Below are 17,796 nucleotides of genomic sequence, written 5' to 3'. Positions count from 1 at the left end.
CCTTTATTAACTCAAGTAGCACTGAAGGAACGGGTGAGAAACACTACTGAATAAAGCATAATCGTCACTGACCACTTAATCCCAATAGTTCCCTAAAAGGGAGAGATTTAGAAGGAAAACCAAGACAACGAAATCAATATGAATAAACGTAGTATCTTTGGAACTAGGACCAAAAGTACAACTATCTTCAGATTTGTTAAAGATAACATTGGGAAATAGAAAAGTAGTATTTTTTTAAATATCTGATTTTAATATATTCTCAAAACCATTTATACACAACGGACACTGGTATTTACAAGTTATCAAAATAAACTGATATATAATTCCTATTCAAATAGTTTATTTCAAACTCACTGCTGCCACAAGGTGTCTCAACAATTTGATGAGATTACACTGCCTCCTTATACTATTAGACCATTTCAATTGCAAACTACCATTTAAATGACAATCCATGACATATCAACAGTATTAAACAGTCAAATCATTTGCTAGATTATAAAATAAACTACCTTATTTACTTTCTCTGCACTGCTACCTACTACAACGGAACAGCCACAGGTTTGCAAGTGTGAGCTGATGGCACTGTAAGTTAAAGAAAACAGATAAAAACATTGCTGGTAAAACAATTTAACAAACTAAAAGCAAAATAAGTAATTCAGAATAGTTTTACATGATAAACACTGAAGCTATAAGCATAATGTTATCTTTTATTTGTATAGGACCTACATTTTCTAGACACCTTTCACAGTAATTTTCTTGAGTCTTAAAACAGCCCAATTAGTAAAATATCATTTAATTAATGTATTTATATATTGAAATACCATAATTTTATAGCTGAAGAAATTGACACGTAGAGAGATGAAGTGATTTACTTAAAGTCAAATGAGATTTAAAATGATGTATGAAAGGCTGACACTGAACAGACATAGGACTAAAGTGCTTCTGATTCAAGCCATTAAGGTTCTTAGGTTAAACACATTCTGATACTCCCTCATAAGCCTGAAGGAAAAGACAGTGGACATAAAAGTGAATACTTTATCCTTTTACTTCTCTCTCTCTTTTTTTTTTTTGAGACGGAGTCTCGCTCTGTCACCCAGGCCACAGTGCAGTGGCACGATCTCGGCTCACTGCAACATCCGCCTCCTGGGTGCAAGCAATTCTCGCCCTCAGCCTCTGGAGTAGCTGGGATTACAGGCGCCCACCACCATGCCTGGCTAAAATTTTTGTATTTTTAGTTGAGATGGAGGGGGTTTCACTATCTTGGCCAGGCTAGTTTTGAACTCCTGACCTTGTAATCCACCTGCCTCTGCCTCCCAAAGTGCTGGGATTATAGGCATGAGCCACTGCACCCAGCCTACTTCTTTTTAAAAGTAAAATTTCATGATAATCTGCAATTGTAAAGAAACACTAAAGCAGAATGTGAGATAACACATGTAGAGCACTTAGTATAGAAACTAACATGTAGGCACACAACAAATAATTGGCTATTTGTTATCATTTTCCTTAGAAGAAATGTAACTAGAAAATGTTAGCTATTAGCTACTATTAAGTGTTTTTATGTTCCAGGTACTATACTAAGTGCTTTATATTATTTATCTTACTCAATGCTTACAACAATGCTATACATTAGGTACTATTACTATTATTATTGTCATTTTACAGATGAGGAAATGCATGCATAGAGAATTCAGGTACTTTGCCCAGGGATACACAGTACTAACCCAAGCAGTCTGTTTTAAGAGCACAAACTCTTACGTACTAAACTCCACTGCTGGATGGAAAAAGATCAGTACCGCTATGAATAATTTTTTTTTCTAGGCCTAAATAACTCAAGTTCATTTACAGTACAACTTAATTTGAAAGGGTTCTTTTAGCTTTAGTGAGAAGTAAAACAAGAAACCAGAATCAAGCAAGGGGCCATGACTTCTTCTCTGGGAACTACAGAAACTCAGTTTCTTTAAACAGCTAATGGATAAACATCAAATATGTTGCAGAAATATAATGAGTGAAAAATAACACAAATTTAAGCAACAGTTCAAATATACAATGTTTTCCCTAGAATAATCTGAGTAGACAGTCTGTTATTTTCTTCCTTCCAAATCTAGTCATAGGTGAACATAAGATTTATATCTGCTTCATCAAGCTTTTATGAAAAGAAAAATTCTTACTTGAGAAGAAAGCCTTCATGACAACTATCACCAATATCATCATCATTGAGTACCGTATCAGCTATCTAAAATGCGCCAAAAAATAAAAAGAAATTAGTCTGGCTATAATATAGTGTTGAAATAACACTTTTAATATACAGGTTTTCTGAAGTCTAGATTCAATATAACACACTGCCTTCATTTCTGAGACTCAAGACTCCCCATAAAACAATCTCTGTATACTACCATAAACTTTCAGAACAAATGTCAAAGCTGGTCAAGCAGGTTAAACAATTTTTACAAGAACAACTTCTTCTTCTGAGCTGTCAGAATCAGGAGACTAACCTAAATGACCAAATGAGGAAACAACAAGAATAGTTTCTTAAAGATATCTCTTAATACTCATAGTATGTAATTCAAAACATCCTCAACAAATGATTAAGGAAATGAAATTTGTGACTACAAGTAGACTTCCCTTAATGGCTACTACTTCTGCACACTGTTTGGTTTCAAAAGGTACTGCCATTAAATAGCACTGCTTTGTAAGAGCTGGGATCCTCCCACTTCTAGGAATTACAAAAGTAGTGAATAAATGAAATTAATTTTGTCATCACTGATCAAAGGGTTCTTTTAGCTTTAGTGAGAAAAAAAATCCAGGATTTTACCATAAAAATCCAGGATTTTGTGTGTGCTTATTTGTTAAAAGTGGCTAATACAGCATGTGAATAATAATGTATGACAAAATGCTTAGTATTAAAATTAGAATATTAATAATACATACAATAATAATATAACCTCCCCAAAACTGATAGAGGGCATAATTGCTCTCATTTAAAAATATAAAAACTTACATCTATTTCTTCAGGAACACTGTGTGATTTCATAGATGAAAGCAGTTCCATTACAGGAATCACTTCCCCAGTAAGCATTGGAATAATACTCTGGCCCTGCACAATAAAGTAACATGAATTGAAGAAAATCACATAATATGAGATAAGCTGGGTAATAAAAAATAAGAATCAGACAATAACATTCTTTGATAAAAATACTTGGTAATTTGTTCAAACACCGTACCAAACAAGTCTACTACTTGTCTAAAGGATTTATACACAATCTAAAGCTCACTTTCATTTATTTATTTTTTGAGATGGAGTTTTGCTTTTGTTGCCCAGGCTAGAGTGCAATGGTGCGATCTAAGCTCACTGCAACTTCCACCTCTTGGGTTCGAGTGATTCTCCTGTCTCAGCCTCCTAAGTAGTTGGGACTACAAGGGCTTGTCACCATGCCCGGGAAATTTTTGTATTTTTAGTAGAGACGGGGTTTCGCCATGTTGGCCAGCCCGATGTTGGACTCCTGACCTCAGGTAATCCACCCCCCTCAGCCTCCTAAAGTGCTGGGATTACAGGCATGAGCCACAGCCCATGGCCCGAAAGCTCACTTTTATTCTTTAGTGAGCACGGAATCATTGGTTTATCATTTACTGTTATATGCAATAATTAAGTCACCATGCCACTTTTAGAAAAGATCTCCTTTAAAATTTGAGACATATAGAAAATCTTGTTAAAGATCATCAATATATTTCATATTTAAAAATGAGGAAAACAAAGCACAAAAAGACTTTGAAATCCTTACCAAATAACACAGTAGGAAAACTTCAATCAACACCTAAATGCAAATCAAAATCAGCACATATACTTTAAGAATCAATAAAACAGAAAAGTTCCCTTTAGAGCTATTTCAAGATAATACTATTATTTATTACATCTTGAAATTGTAATTTTGAAATGTGTAGTTTATAGAATCAAATTGAAAATTCAGTATAACACGTCGCAAATGTAAAATGTTTCAAATATGGGTGGTCCCTCATTAATTCACTACCATCACCAATCTCACCAGTTTTGTGACCAACTTGGGTAAGTAAACTTTTTGAGATATAAATGAAATTGTCAAATGTCTGTGAATTTTTAGTTAAACATATTTTTTTTAATCATACATTACTAGTTGTTTTTCCTCATTTATTTTATGAAATGATTTTATTCAAAGTCTTCATATGCATCTTTAAGTTGGAATCTCTGTCAGACCCAGGGCTATTTTTTGAGAAACTTTAACCAGTTTTTCAGAGTCCTTTATTATTATTAACTTGCTTGAGAATTTAAATGTGACGGTACCTCTGTTGTAAGTTTTATCCTAAGCCATATGTCCATCTGTATAATGCTGAAAGTTTAATTTTTTTAAAAAAAATCATCCTTTAGTACCTTCCACAACTATTGTTTTTAGTTTTCAAAGTAATAATTATATGCCCGTTTAGAATTACAATGAACACATTCAATCTAACAAGAATAATGACTGGATCCATGTTAAATTTCCTGCCCTGTGAAGCAATTTTATCAAATGACAACTACAACTCAAGTTGTTTCAGACTAAAGCATCATCCCCAAACAGTATTGTTCAAAATAAAGTCGTTGTGAGATTTGCAAGGACTCAATCAAAAGACAAGGCCTTCTTTTCAGAAAGGATAATTTTGGGAAAATATTTCCTCTTAGGTTTAGACATACATAGTATTTCATTCACAGTATCTCAGACATTTATTATCATTGTAAGTTAATGGAGATCCTCATTGAAGCTCAACACCACCAAAAAAAAAAAAAAAAAAAATCCTTTAGGGCTAAATACAGAAGAGGCTCTAAAAGAAAATCCCGCAAGTTTCTGTTCCTCCTTGTGCTTCTCAAACTTGAACTTCTCAGCAGCAGTAGGATAACATTTTCAAGAAGAGCACTTAAAAGAGAGACCAAAATTCATTGAGTGGTCAACTTAAGGTTTCTGATTTGAAAAGACAAAATCCCAGTAAAAGCAGAATTTTACTTGGTTCTAAATTTCCTCATCTTGAGATAAGTCGACTTAATTACTCCATAACTAGTGGGTTACAGGGTACTGAAAGTTACCCCATTCCTGGGGACCCTGATTACCGACAAGCAAATAAAGACTGGGATTCTTTGGTTAAAGGGAAATCTTTTCTTTTCTTGTTAAATCAGACTTTTACACAGAATTACTGTCTCTGGACTGTAAAGCTATCTACAAAAGTACAAACACAACAGTTTGGTAAAGGAGATCATTGTATAGGGTTCTGTATTATGTCCCTGTATTTTCCAAGTTTTTTTTTTTTAAATTAGTTTTTTTAAGTATCATTTGTCTCAGTCATGCTAAGAACCAGAGAAAGGCAAAACAGCCATGTTTAAGACACTGGAGTTTTACAAGGAGCAATGAGGGTCACCCACAAGAGGAAATGGAAGTAAAAGTGAAGAATTCTTTCTTCACTGGAGATTCCCCTTCAGGAGAATTTCTCTGCTTTACACTGAAATGGTCTGCACCTAATTTCTAGAGGGGAAGCCACACCCTTGTAACCATGCCTCTCAAACTCTAGTGTCTGTTCCTCAGGGGCATTCAAAGCCAAGGGATAAACATGGCACATTTTCCTAGAGGAGAGAGTAAGAAATATCATTGACAAATTTTTAATATTAATATAGTTATATCATGGAATAAAATGTAAATTGCATGAGTTTTAACGATACAACATAAGACTTAAAAGAAATATTGTGTGGACTTGGGCCTATGCCCCAGACAGATACTTTAGGGGTACATATGTTCTCTCTCTGTTACAGCTACTTCTATGGAAAAGTGTGAGAAGTAATACCTTAAAGAACATATCACAGACAATTTTTAAAATTTTTACTATGAACAAGTTATCCAAAATTTACTCTTGTACAAACAGAAAAAAAAAGGGGAGCAAATATTAATTTGTAGATGTAATTACTATTTTCCTTTTTTTACTGATTTAAGTCTTCAGGAGTAAGATATGGAAATCTTCCTCCAGTTTATTCTGCACAGCTCCATAAAAGTACCATTAAGGCTTACTCGGTATGTCTCCCAGGCCTTCATAAATGTAGCCATTAACCTTATACAGATACAGGCAGAGTGAATAATAATATTTGACATTATGCAATCTGTACTTTACCTGATCTTCCATTCTCTCTGTGCCTTCTAAGATAATCTTCTGGACATTTTCTTGTCTTTCCTGAGCAAGAGAAAATTTATTTAAAAAAACAATTCACAACATTTTGGTACTTGCTTATTTTTCAATAGACATGTTATTGTGTAGTAATTGAGTTCACAAGAAAAATACTTTTCTACTTTAGAGAAAAAATGAGGGCAGAGGCAGGAAATTAACCCAACAAATGCATGTTCTCATAAACAATACAAAATAAAATCAAAACACCCTTTATTCTGCAGTGAAAAAGCAGTTAACTTCACAGAAAAGTCCATGTAACATCTGCATCGTTTCAAAACGGAAAAGAATGACTTGCACTTTTCAAATTTAACATTATGATGTTGTTTAAAAGATTCTCCTGATTTTAAAGTTTCATAATGTGAGGAAAAAAGGAAGTAAGCCTGCAAACATAGTAAAAAATTATTCTTTTAAAAGATATTATTTTTCCTTACTATTGGGTAAAAGCCTTTTAAAATTGGTAACACTTAATGGACTTTCAGGTTATTACCAAACTGGAACACAGGAAGGAGAATTCAAGATGTTCTTTAGATATACCAAAACTATACTGAAATGTAAATATCACTATATATTCAACTACAGGATTTAGAGGGAAACAATTTCTGTAAAATCAAAAGGAAATCTCTTGAAAACCATTCTGTCCAACCTCCTCATTTTATGAAGTTGGGAACTTGGCAAAGAGGTTAAAGGGACCAAAGGCTACATGATCAATAGCTTATGAAACTATGATTCTGAACTGTTATACTGACAGATAGTAGTAAGTGAAACACAGGATTGAGCAATGAAAGGAAAACAAAATGTATTCAAGTCAAAGGTTCCTAATAAGAATCCAGGATCTAAAAGTTTATTTGTCTAAGCTTCAGTTTTTCATCTGTAATGTGGAGCTACCATCTCCTGCCTTCCACAGTTAATACGAAGATGGCAGACATCAGACCAGATCTATCTGTATCTAATAGGGTAAATGCAAAATAAATAACATCTATTATTTTATGCCTATTGCATATAATTAAAAAATAAGATTTATATGTATCAGAAAATAAGTTTTCAACAGATAGGTTCACATGATTAATAAGCTGAAAAATCACTTACCTTATGCATCCATATTCTTCCTTTCCTGATTATATGTGTTAATCTATCAACACACACTCTATGAAGCGGGAGGTAGAAACTAAGTTCTGTCTGTGGAAGTATAATTGATAGTCCATATGTGCTGCGATCCCCATTCCAGTTTCCATCAAAGATTAATGAAACAATAATCACTCCCTTTTCAGACAAGACAAAAAACTTTACATCTATAGCACCACTCTCTGCATTTCGAAGGATTTCTCCATTTAGGGTGTGGTTGGCAAGAAAAGTTATTTCTCCATCACTGAGAAGTAACTGTTCTGTCTTTGGAGCCCAAATGTGCCTTACTCTAGGACCAAGAATATTGTCCCAGTAAGCAAAAGTAGCTGCTAACAAAGGTGATTCACCACTTAAAGCAATCTCTGTCTTGGCAACAGCTGGAGATGGTGGTGGGCAAAGAGTCGACATCACTGCATTCCAACTGTCACATTATCCAAACGCTCCAGAGATATCTAAACAATGACATATAAAACCAATGATTAGGTTCAGCAATTTAAAGATAGCCATCAAAACCCCAAATGATTTAGACATACATGGTTTGTCCTCTTAAGTCAGAGACTCAGAAGCCTGTTGTGTCCTATCAGGATAAAGGCATTCAACTAGCACAGTAGGTACACATTAAATGTTTGTTGATATGATCATATTATGAGACATAGTAACTTGTTACTTATATTCAGGGCATACATTTAGAAATTCAAAGGAATAACAACAAAAAAAGGGCTTATTTACACTGATATTAAATGTTACATTGTTACATAGTGAAGTTCATAGAACAGACCCTCACTATTCCGAAATATCCAGTCCATATGCAATTCTAGTATGATTGGATATTTGGCCCCTAACCCACAGCAGCTAAAAAGGAGAAAAACAGGAAGGGAAAGGCTTAGCTACAGACTGACACTTGTGGGTTGAATTGTGTCCCCAAAAAAGATATGCTCAATTCCTAACCCTTGGTGTATGTGAATGTGATCTTACTTAGAAATAGGTGTAATCATGTTAAAATGGGGTCACACTGGATTAGAGTTGGCCCTAATCCAATAACTGCTGTATTTATATGGAGACACAGACACAAAGGGTAGACAGCCATGTGAAGACAAAGGCTGATACTGGATCGCTGCAACTACGAGGCAAGAAAGGAACACTCAAGATTGCTGGTAACCACCAGAAGCCAGGAAGAGGCAAGAAGAGAGTCTTCTTTCAAGTCTTTTGAGGATCATGTCCCTGTCAACACTTTGATTTCGGACTTCTAGCTTCTAGAATTGTGAGAGAACAAATTGTTGTTGTTTAAAACCACTCAGTTTGTAGTGCTTCATTACAGTAATCCTAGAAAAGTAATACAACACCTAACAACAGACATACTTTAAAGCTGCTAAAAGGTTAAAAAAAAAAAAAAAAGATTGCAATACCACAAGTCTGGAACCGTAACAAAAAATGAGTAAACAGCCCTGTTATCCTCAGTGAACTCTCTGGGTATGAGAATACTAAAGCCAGATCCTGGTGTTTAAAATGACATTGAAATATCAAGACAAAGATAAATACATTTAATATGCTAGTCAAGAAACCGGTACAGCACTTTAACATTGCAAAGAGAGTTCTACACTAAATGGCTGGAATTAAAAAGCTTTAGTTATTTAGAACATGTAGAGAACCAAAGGGCTAAACAGGGCCTGTTCAAGTCTTTCAATTTAATGAGAAAACAAACATGATGAGAAAAGCGTAAAAGCTCACATCCAAGACAGAGCCAAGGGCTCTTGGTTCCCATGCTCAACCTGTACATCTTAATCCACACAAACATATCACTTTAAAAAGGTACATCCTATGTGATACTAATGTAAAATGAATCATTTTTGCAAATAGTTATGTGCCATGCAATGTTTCAGTCACTGGTAGACTGCATACGTGACGGTGGTTCCATTAGATTATAATGGACCTGAAAATATGCTATTGCCTTAGTGACACTGTAACCATCATGAAGTCTTAGTATAATTTTGCAAGTCGTTGAAAGTATAGCACATACTACAGTATATAACACTTGATAACACACTACCATGTTGCTGGTTTATGTATTCACTATACCTTTGTTATTTTAGAGTGCACTCCTTCTACTTTTTTTTTTGTTAACTATAAAACAGCTTCAGGCAGGTTCTTCAGGAGGTTTTCAACAGAAAGCATTGTTATCATAGGAGGTGACAGCTATATGTGTGTTATTGCCTCTAAAAACCTTTCAGTGGGTCAAGATATGGAAGTGAAGGCAGTGAGGTGGAAGGGAGTGATACTGATAATCCTAATCCTGTCTATGCTGAGATGAAAGCGTGTGCTTTAGTTTTTAACAAAAATGACTAACAAGTAAAAAAAAATAAAAACATAGAAAAGCTTCCAGAATAAGGCCATAAAGAAAAAATATTTTTGTACAGCTATAAATGTGGTTGTTTCAAGTTGTTATTTTAAAAGTTAAAAAAATTAAAAAGTTTATAAAGTTATAGTAAACTCATGTTAGTTTTTTATTGAAAAAAGAAAAACTGTTAAGATAAATTTGGGGTAGCTTAAGTGTACTGTTTATAATGTCTACAGCGGTGTACAGTAATGTCCAAGGCCTTCACATTCACTCACCACTCACTCACTAACTCACCCAGAGCAACTTCTAGTCCTGCAAGCTCTATTCATGGTAAGTGGCCTATACAGGTACACCATTATCTTTTATACCATATTTTTACTGTACCTTTCCTATGTTTGGATATATTTGGATAAATACTTACCACTGTGTTACAACTGTCTACAGTATTCAGTACAGTAACAGCTGTACAGGTTTGTAGCCAAGAAGCATACCATATAGTCTAGGTATGTAAAGGCTATAATATCTAGGTTTGTATAAGTATAGTCTATGATGTTTGCATAATGACAAAATAGGTGTTTGCATAATGACAAAATAGCCTAATGATGCATTCCTAAAGAATGTGTGACTGTACTATAATTGAAGACTTGTTATCCAAGACTGAAAGTAAAAAAATTATTTCATTTAAGCAGGTCTAAAACTGTGAAATCTATTTATCATAATAGCAATAGAAAGCAGCTAATTGGCAAACTATGATATACTTATCTTTGCCATATGATTGCTTTGGGAGCTAATATTTGATCTGTAAATGCATGACAAAGTAAACAATTTTATTTAAAGAATTTTATCCACATCTTGTCAAGAGAGTTCAGAGTCTGATTAAAAGCAGTGACTTCTATTTATAGAGCATTAGATGAGTGCTTTTATCATATTATAAGGAGGCATACAGAGCCTGGCAAAACAGTTAACTGTAAGTATGTGCAGAAATGTTTGAACACAAAGACAGTTTTAACATGTGTATTTTTAATTTCAAAAACTCATTTAGGTAATGCTTTCAGGTATATCAATTTAATAGTCATAAGAGACAACACACTGGATATAAGCTGTATAGCTTGTTTAAAATATCCACGGTTTTTAATACAATTTAAGCAGTCCGTTTACAATGATCAAATACAGTAATGTAACCTGAAATGAAATGGTAATGACACTACTGCTGTCATAACTAACAACAGCAAACTGGAGACCAACATAATGAATTAACATACAACCATAAATTATATTGTAAACATATTTTTCTTTCATTCTTTTAGAATAAAAAGGTGAATAATCATAAAGGCAATATTACAACTCTAATATTTCATCATCAAACTGAAAATAAAATTATTTCCTAAAACAGAACTGAGCCCTGAAGCAAAATCTGATTGAATTATAGGGAGACCTTTTACCATGTTGTAAAAATTGAACTGCTATAGACTGCTAGGTAGCGGGTGGATCACCTGAGTTCAGGAGTTCAACACCAGCCTGACCAATATCGCGAAACCCTGTCTCTACTAAAAATACAAAAAATTAGCCGTGTGTGGTGGAGGGTGCCTGTAATCCTAGCTACTCAGGAGGCTGAGGCAGGAGAATTGCTTGAACCTGGGTGGCAAAGGTTGCAGTGAGCTGACAGCGCCACTGCACTCTAGCCTGGGCGACAGCGAAACGCCATCTCAAAAAAAAAAAAAAGAAAAGAAAAGAAAAGAAAATGAAGGACAAAGATCATACTGAATTATTTAGCTTTAAATCCTATCAAAAGAAACAGCTTGAAAAACGAAATGTCACAGAGAAGTATAATTAGGAAAGTTGTAAAATTATTTTACTGACACTTGAGGTCATCGTCTTTGGTGACAAAAATCCATACATACAAATGCAGCTGAAAAAAATCAGCTCAAAGCCAATAGTTGTTTATGTACCTATCTTATGTACATGCAGTGCTGGCTACGCCAGAGAGTTACCAAACATTAGTCACAGAGTGTTTTGAGGGAAGCCAAGATTCAAATTGAGTGAGACGGTGGTTTGCCACTCCTGTAAACAAAACACAGGGTTCATGAGAGGTTTCCTAATACACTTTCTGAAAATAATCCCATATATGCAGACATACAGTAATTAGCATCTGCTAAAACTGTTAGTATGAGTGCTAAGTTTGAGGTGTTGCTTTCTCTTTAAACATTTGTTAAAAATCAGCCATCTCTTCCCTGATGGGTATTTAAAAAGTTGGTTGGTCCATCGCTATTGTAAGTCAAAATTCTACCATCATAAGGCCGTCACTTCTTGTTTTTTAGAGACAAGGTCTCGTTTTGTCATCCAAGCTGGAGTGTCATCCAGGCAGGATCATAGCTCCCTGTAACTTCAAACTCCTGGTCTCAAATGCTCCTCCTGCCTCAGTCTCCCAAGTAGCTAAGACTACAGGTGTACACGACCGTGCCCAGCTAAGTTTTTATTTTTAATTTTTTGTACAGACATGGTCTATGTTGCCCAGGTTGGGCTTGAACTTCTGGCTTCAAGTGCTCCTCTTGCCTCCACCTAACAAAGCTCTGGCATTATAGGTGTAAGGCACCTTCTCCAGCCTGGCTCTCAATACTTGTAGCCATGCTGTGTATTTTCTCCCAACCGAAAGTGGTGCAGGATCCTAGACCAGTCCACTTTCCCCAACAGGAGCCGCCCAAGGACCACTGTAAGGACAGTTCACTGCTTATAGCACTAAAAAGTTCACAACACTTTCTAAATCTTCAACATTAGGAAAGACTCAGAAAGATATCATTATCTTGCCATTTCTCACAGATTCAACTTTCTCAGCCAATAGGCTAAATCTAGTCCTCCTGGGAACGACCTAATTAATGTAGAATAGAATCCAAAGGCAGACTTGAAAAACGGAAGTCGTCTTTGGTTTACTTTAACTTCTTTCTCTGAAACGAAATTTTGGAGTGCCAACATAGCCAAACAGAATAAACAACTTCATAAGTTGCTTGTAATTGTTTCCTGGAGCAGATAAATGCTGGCTTAGTGAACAATCTGGAATGTGGTCAGTAATTTCTCTCTTTCTTTCAGATGTACTGTCAGTGTGAGGCAGTTTCCAACTGATTCAGCGTTTTCCTAAAGTGACAGGGCTTGGCAGAGGTGGTGATAATAGTGCCTGTGTCAACTACATTTCAAGTATTCTGACTCCAGGTTATTAATAGCCCCTATATGATAGTCTTGCTTCTGTGATATTCACGGATTATGTTAAACGTTTCCCAAAGTCTGAGCAAAATCATACCTAACAGTATCTTTTTTTTGATCCTTTGTACAAAGTAGAAGAAATACCAGACAGATTGTGTACCTCGCGGTAAACAACTGGTGGTGCATGGGAACAGTTTGAATAGCAATTTACCAACCGCCACAACCAGGCTAGTACTCTACCAGAGCCTAACAAACTCGCTTGCATCTGAAAGGGACCTCCCTCCTGTTTCCGAATACAAAGCCTCGTGGAGTTCATCGTGGCCAGACAGACCCAGTGAGGACACAGAAATGCAATCTGTGCACTTCTGTCTGCAACTGATTACTATCAGTCAAGTGATGCCCAAGTCACAAGGGTCACTTCCTTTAAGCAAGTCTGTGTCATCTCCGAGCTGTGAAGCAACCAGGTCATCTCCCACAGAATGAGGGTACACTGACTGGCACTGCTGTCCTCACATGCAAGTACTCAGCACTCTTTAGAAGCTTGGGCTGAAATTCTGCAGGCGCGGCCACACCCCCAATGCACCCCGCAAGATCTCCTCGCCCGCAGGGACCTTCTCCGGTTCCCGGCGAACCTCGACTTCGTCCGCAGGAGCCCGCGCCGCGCGCCGCCCGCCCTCTGGCCTTCCCCCGGGAGAGGCCTTTCAGTGCCCGAGGCTCCTTTCTTCTGGAGCCCGCAGCGGCAGCGCACCCGGCGGGTCACCGCAGGATGCCGGGGAAGGAGACAGCTCCGGCACTGCGGGCGGGAAAGCGAGAAAGAGGCCAGATCCCCATGCCTTGTCCCTGCACCACCGCGGCCGGGAAGCCGGGGGCCCGGATGCAGGCAATTCCACCAGTCGCTAGGGAGGAAAGCCTGAAACCCGGCTTTGGTCAGAGAATTTAGGCGGAAAGTAAAAACGTGTGGAGCTCTCAGGAGAGCACCCGCGGCTACCCGCGCCTCTTCCTTCAGCCAGACCCCAAACAGCCACCCGCCAGGACGCCGCCGCCGCCCCCTCACTCACCGACTTGCCACCGCCTGCGCCTCGGCTGCCGCGGGCGCAAGCACCGCAACCGCAGCCCCGCCCCCGCCCCCGGCCTGGCCCCGCCCTCACCACGCCCCGCGCCCGGCCCCTCGCGCGCGTCCCCAGAGTTCCGGAGCCCGCTTCACGCTACGGTTGTTTCCCTGTTTGTTTTCTAATGGTTAATCTTTATCAGATGTTTTCTTGTTCACCCTCAGTGAGTACTGTGAGAGCAAGTAGAGGGGAAAGAAGGTGGGAAAAACAGAAACACACACCTCCTAAACCCACACCTGCTTTAGCTAGACCCCGCCCCCGACTGAAGGAACTGGGCAGCAGGGACGGCTGACGCAGCAAGCGTCATCTTTAACGTGGGCGGAACTTGTCGTTGCTTGACGCACCTCTCTTTCCTAGCGGGACACCGTAGGTTACGTCTGACTGTTAGCCTTAGGCGATGACGTTGACGCAGGAGGCTCGCGAAGCGGGGCGGGGCAACTTGCCAGGTTCTATTACCTTAGACGCGCACTGGAGGAGCGTGGGGGCAATAGCTTGCGCGAACCGTAGTCGGAGAGCCTGCTGGGCCCAGTGAAAGTGAAGCCGTTTTCGTGGTTTCGAATGGTTTTGTTTGTGCTTGGCAGTTGTGGGCGCTCAACAAATTGGTGGATGAAATTTTGTTAGACACTGTTAAGTACATTCAAAACTCCACCGCAAACCCTGGTAGGGGACCGTTCGGGCACGGCGGGCGGGAATCCGCCCCCACACCGCAGTTTTTCCTTTACATACAAGAATTCTCTCAAGCATGATTTTCACACTGGGGAGTGTAATTTTTGCTAGTTGCAATATGTGGATGAGTTTTTTTTTTTTTTTTTTTAACCTTTGAAAAATGTGCTTTACCATTCTGCTTGATGTGTGAAAAACGAAGTTTTGAAACCTTGCGTCTTTTGGTCTGCAGGTGTGTAGTTTACACTTACTACAGATGAGTAGCATTTACACCACTGTATTTGATGTGTAGAAAACAAAGGTTTTTTAAACCTTGGGCCTTTGGGTCTGCAAGTGTGTAGATTACACTTATTACAGATGAGTAGCATTTAGCCTTTCTCATCACTAAAAATCATACAGAACGTTTTAATCATTCACCGAGGCAGAAGGGGAGGAATAAATACACAAATTGATTCTCAACGTCTACATTTTTGCAGAAACAGACCCTTTTCCTACTGTTCTATGCTTTGTGAAAGCTGATCATACAAATTGAGTCATTCTTTCTATACCCAACTAAAACAGTGGGGTAGGGGGTAGAAAAGCACTCAGGACAAGTGACATTGCTCCTGCAATGTTATTCTCTCCAAGTCCCGCTGCTGAAACTACCAGTTGTGACCTGAGAACAGTTTTATTTCTTAATTGCTGAACGACTTGCTGCAACTCTGTCTACTACTGTTGCTCACCAGTAGAAACTTACTAGCTTCCTAGAACCTTACTAGTGCCAATGAGTTTTCTCAAAGAGCAGGATGTAACATTTCTCTTTTTAAATAAAACCTCCCACCTTTTCTTTGTTGTGTGGATATACCAAAGACCATCTGATCTACATGTACGTCCTAATTTTAATTCTTTCTTCCCAAATAAATCGTTTAATTCAGAGATTTGTCTCTGTATTTTTATTTTGACTGACAGCTTGTAACAAGTAGTTAGCATTTACTGAATCTCTACACTGAGTTGTACTTCACTTATACATAGAATGAGAAAAAAAATTGAATTCATGGAAACAGAGTAGACCCTTGGTTGGGGGGATTTTAGGAGAAAGTAAGTTGTGGGGTAGGGTACAAAGTTGCAGTTATGTCTAGTATGTGTAGACATTTAATGTACAAAATGAGGACTAGTGTTAATAATTGTATTGGTTCATTCTTACACTGCTATAAAGAAATACCTGAAACTTGGTAATTTATAAAGGAAAGAGGTTTAATTGGCTCACGGCTCTGCAGGCTGTACAAGAAGCATGGCTGCATCAGCTTCTGGGTAGGCCTCAGGGAACTTACAATCATGATGGAAGGCAAAGGGGGACCCCACACTTCACATGGCAGGAGCAGGTGGAAGAGAGAAATGGAGGAGATACTACATACTTTTAAATAACCAGATCTTGTTAGAACTCACTATATAGTACCCAGAGGGGATGGTGCTAAACGATTAGAAACCACTCCCATGATCCCATCACCTCCCACCAGGCCCCACGTCTAATATTGGGAATTACAATTATGTAATTTGGGTGGGAACACAGACTCAAGCCATGTAACTCCACCCTGGCTCCCCTCAAATCTAATTGTCCTTGTCACGTTGCAAAATGCTCTCATGGCTTCCCAACAATTCCCCAAAGTTAACTTGATCCAGCATGAATTCAAAAGTTCAAAGTCCCAAGTCTCATCTGAGATGAAGATAGTTCCTTCTGCCTATGGAGCCTGTAAAATCAAAACCAAATTAATTGTTTCCAAGATATAGTGGGGGTATAGCCATTGGGCAAATACCGCCATTCCGAAAGGGAGAAATCAGCTAAAAGAAAGGGGCTATAGGCTACCACCCAAGTCTGAAAGCCAGCTGAGCAGTCATTAAATCCTAAAGCTCTGAAATAATCTCCTTTAACACACACCCAGGGAACACTGATGCAAAGAGTGGTCTCCCAAAACCTTGGGTGGCACCACCCCTGTGGCTTTCCAGGGTTCAGCTCCCACAGCTGCTCTCTTGGGCTAGCATTGAGTGCCTGCAGCTCCTCTAGGCTAAGGATGCAGCTTGGATCTATCATTCTGGGGTCTGGAGGACAGTGACTGTCTTCTCATAGCTCTGCAAGGCAGTGCCCCAAGGGACTCTCACGTTTATTCTCCTCCCTTCTCTAGAGATGTTTTCCATGAGGGTTCCACCCCTGTGACAGGCTTCTGTCTGGACCTCCAGGCTGTTTCATACATCCTCTGAAATCTAGGCAGAGGTTCTCAAGCCTCAACTCTTGCATTATGTGCACCCACAGGCTTCACAGCTCATGGAAGCCACCAAGGCTTATGCCTGCACCCTGTGAAGCAGCAGCCTGAACTGTCCTCTAACTGGTGGAAGTTATCTGGGTTACTAGCTGTAAATCCATGTGGGTCTGCAGCAATCTCAATTCTTGCCTCCTCAGAAGAAAGAATTTGACTAAGGGGGATAAGGCAGAAAAGGAGACTGAGACAAGTTTCCGAGGAGGAGTAAACATTTATTAAAAGGCTTTAGAACAGGAATGAAAGGAAAGTATGTTTGGAAGAGACCCAAGTGTGTACCTTGGAGGTCAAGTGCCCTGTTTGACCCTGAATCTAGGATTTTATACTTTGCCCTACTTTTGGCATCTTGTGCTGCTTTCCGTTGGCCCTTCCCTTGGGGTGAGCTGCCGGCATGCACGGTGCCCTGCTTGCACTTGGGACGTGAGCATGTGCAGTGTGTTTACTGGAGTTGTATTCATGCTCGCCTGAGGTTTTTTTTTCCCTTTTCCAGCTGAATGCCCCCAAAGGTCATACTCCACCATTTTGCCTCTTAATGCTCTAAGACTGTGTAATGTGTAAAGAAAAGATGTTTAATTGACTCATGGTTCTGCAGGCTGTATAAGAAGCATGGCAGCGTCAGCTTTTGGGGATGCCTCAGGGAACTTACAGCAAAAGGCAAAGAGGGAGCCAGCACTTCACATGGTGGTAGTAGAAGGAAGAGAGAGAGGGAAAGGGGGGAGATGTTACACATTTTTAAACAACCATGTCTCACGAGAACTTCGTCACTGTACAGTACCAAGAGGGGTGGTGCTGAACCATTGGAAGCCACCCCCATGATCCAGTCACCTCCAACCAGGCCCCATCTCCAATGTGGGAGATTACAATTGAA

General features: G+C 38.7%; 1 protein-coding gene across 2 annotated transcripts in view; it reads right to left on the bottom strand.

Moving 5' to 3' along the window:
- Nucleotides 1-14,351, bottom strand: part of C9orf72 (C9orf72-SMCR8 complex subunit) — a 29,065-nt gene extending 14,714 nt beyond the window's left edge. Inside the window, exons 1-6 of one of the 2 annotated variants that reach the window (XM_032300002.1) lie at nt 14,196-14,351; nt 7,300-7,787; nt 6,160-6,219; nt 2,999-3,094; nt 2,169-2,233; nt 510-582 (exon numbers count right to left, since the gene is read on the bottom strand). In XM_032300002.1, coding sequence (XP_032155893.1) covers nt 510-582; nt 2,169-2,233; nt 2,999-3,094; nt 6,160-6,219; nt 7,300-7,743 — 738 coding nt within the window. In that variant the 5' untranslated portion in view covers nt 7,744-7,787; nt 14,196-14,351. Of the gene's footprint in view, nt 1-509; nt 583-2,168; nt 2,234-2,998; nt 3,095-6,159; nt 6,220-7,299; nt 7,788-13,923; nt 13,999-14,195 lie in introns of those variants that run through there. The other variant, XM_032300001.1, reaches the window with a different exon arrangement.
- Between the last annotated feature and the right edge of the window lie 3,445 nt (nt 14,352-17,796).

The sequence above is a fragment of the Sapajus apella genome, unplaced genomic scaffold (assembly GCF_009761245.1).
Source record: "Sapajus apella isolate SASKATOON/1434 unplaced genomic scaffold, GSC_monkey_1.0 scaffold42, whole genome shotgun sequence".
Classification (NCBI taxonomy): domain Eukaryota; kingdom Metazoa; phylum Chordata; class Mammalia; order Primates; family Cebidae; genus Sapajus; species Sapajus apella.
Note: the sequence above shows the minus strand (reverse complement) of the source record. Positions and strands in the feature narration are given on the sequence as shown.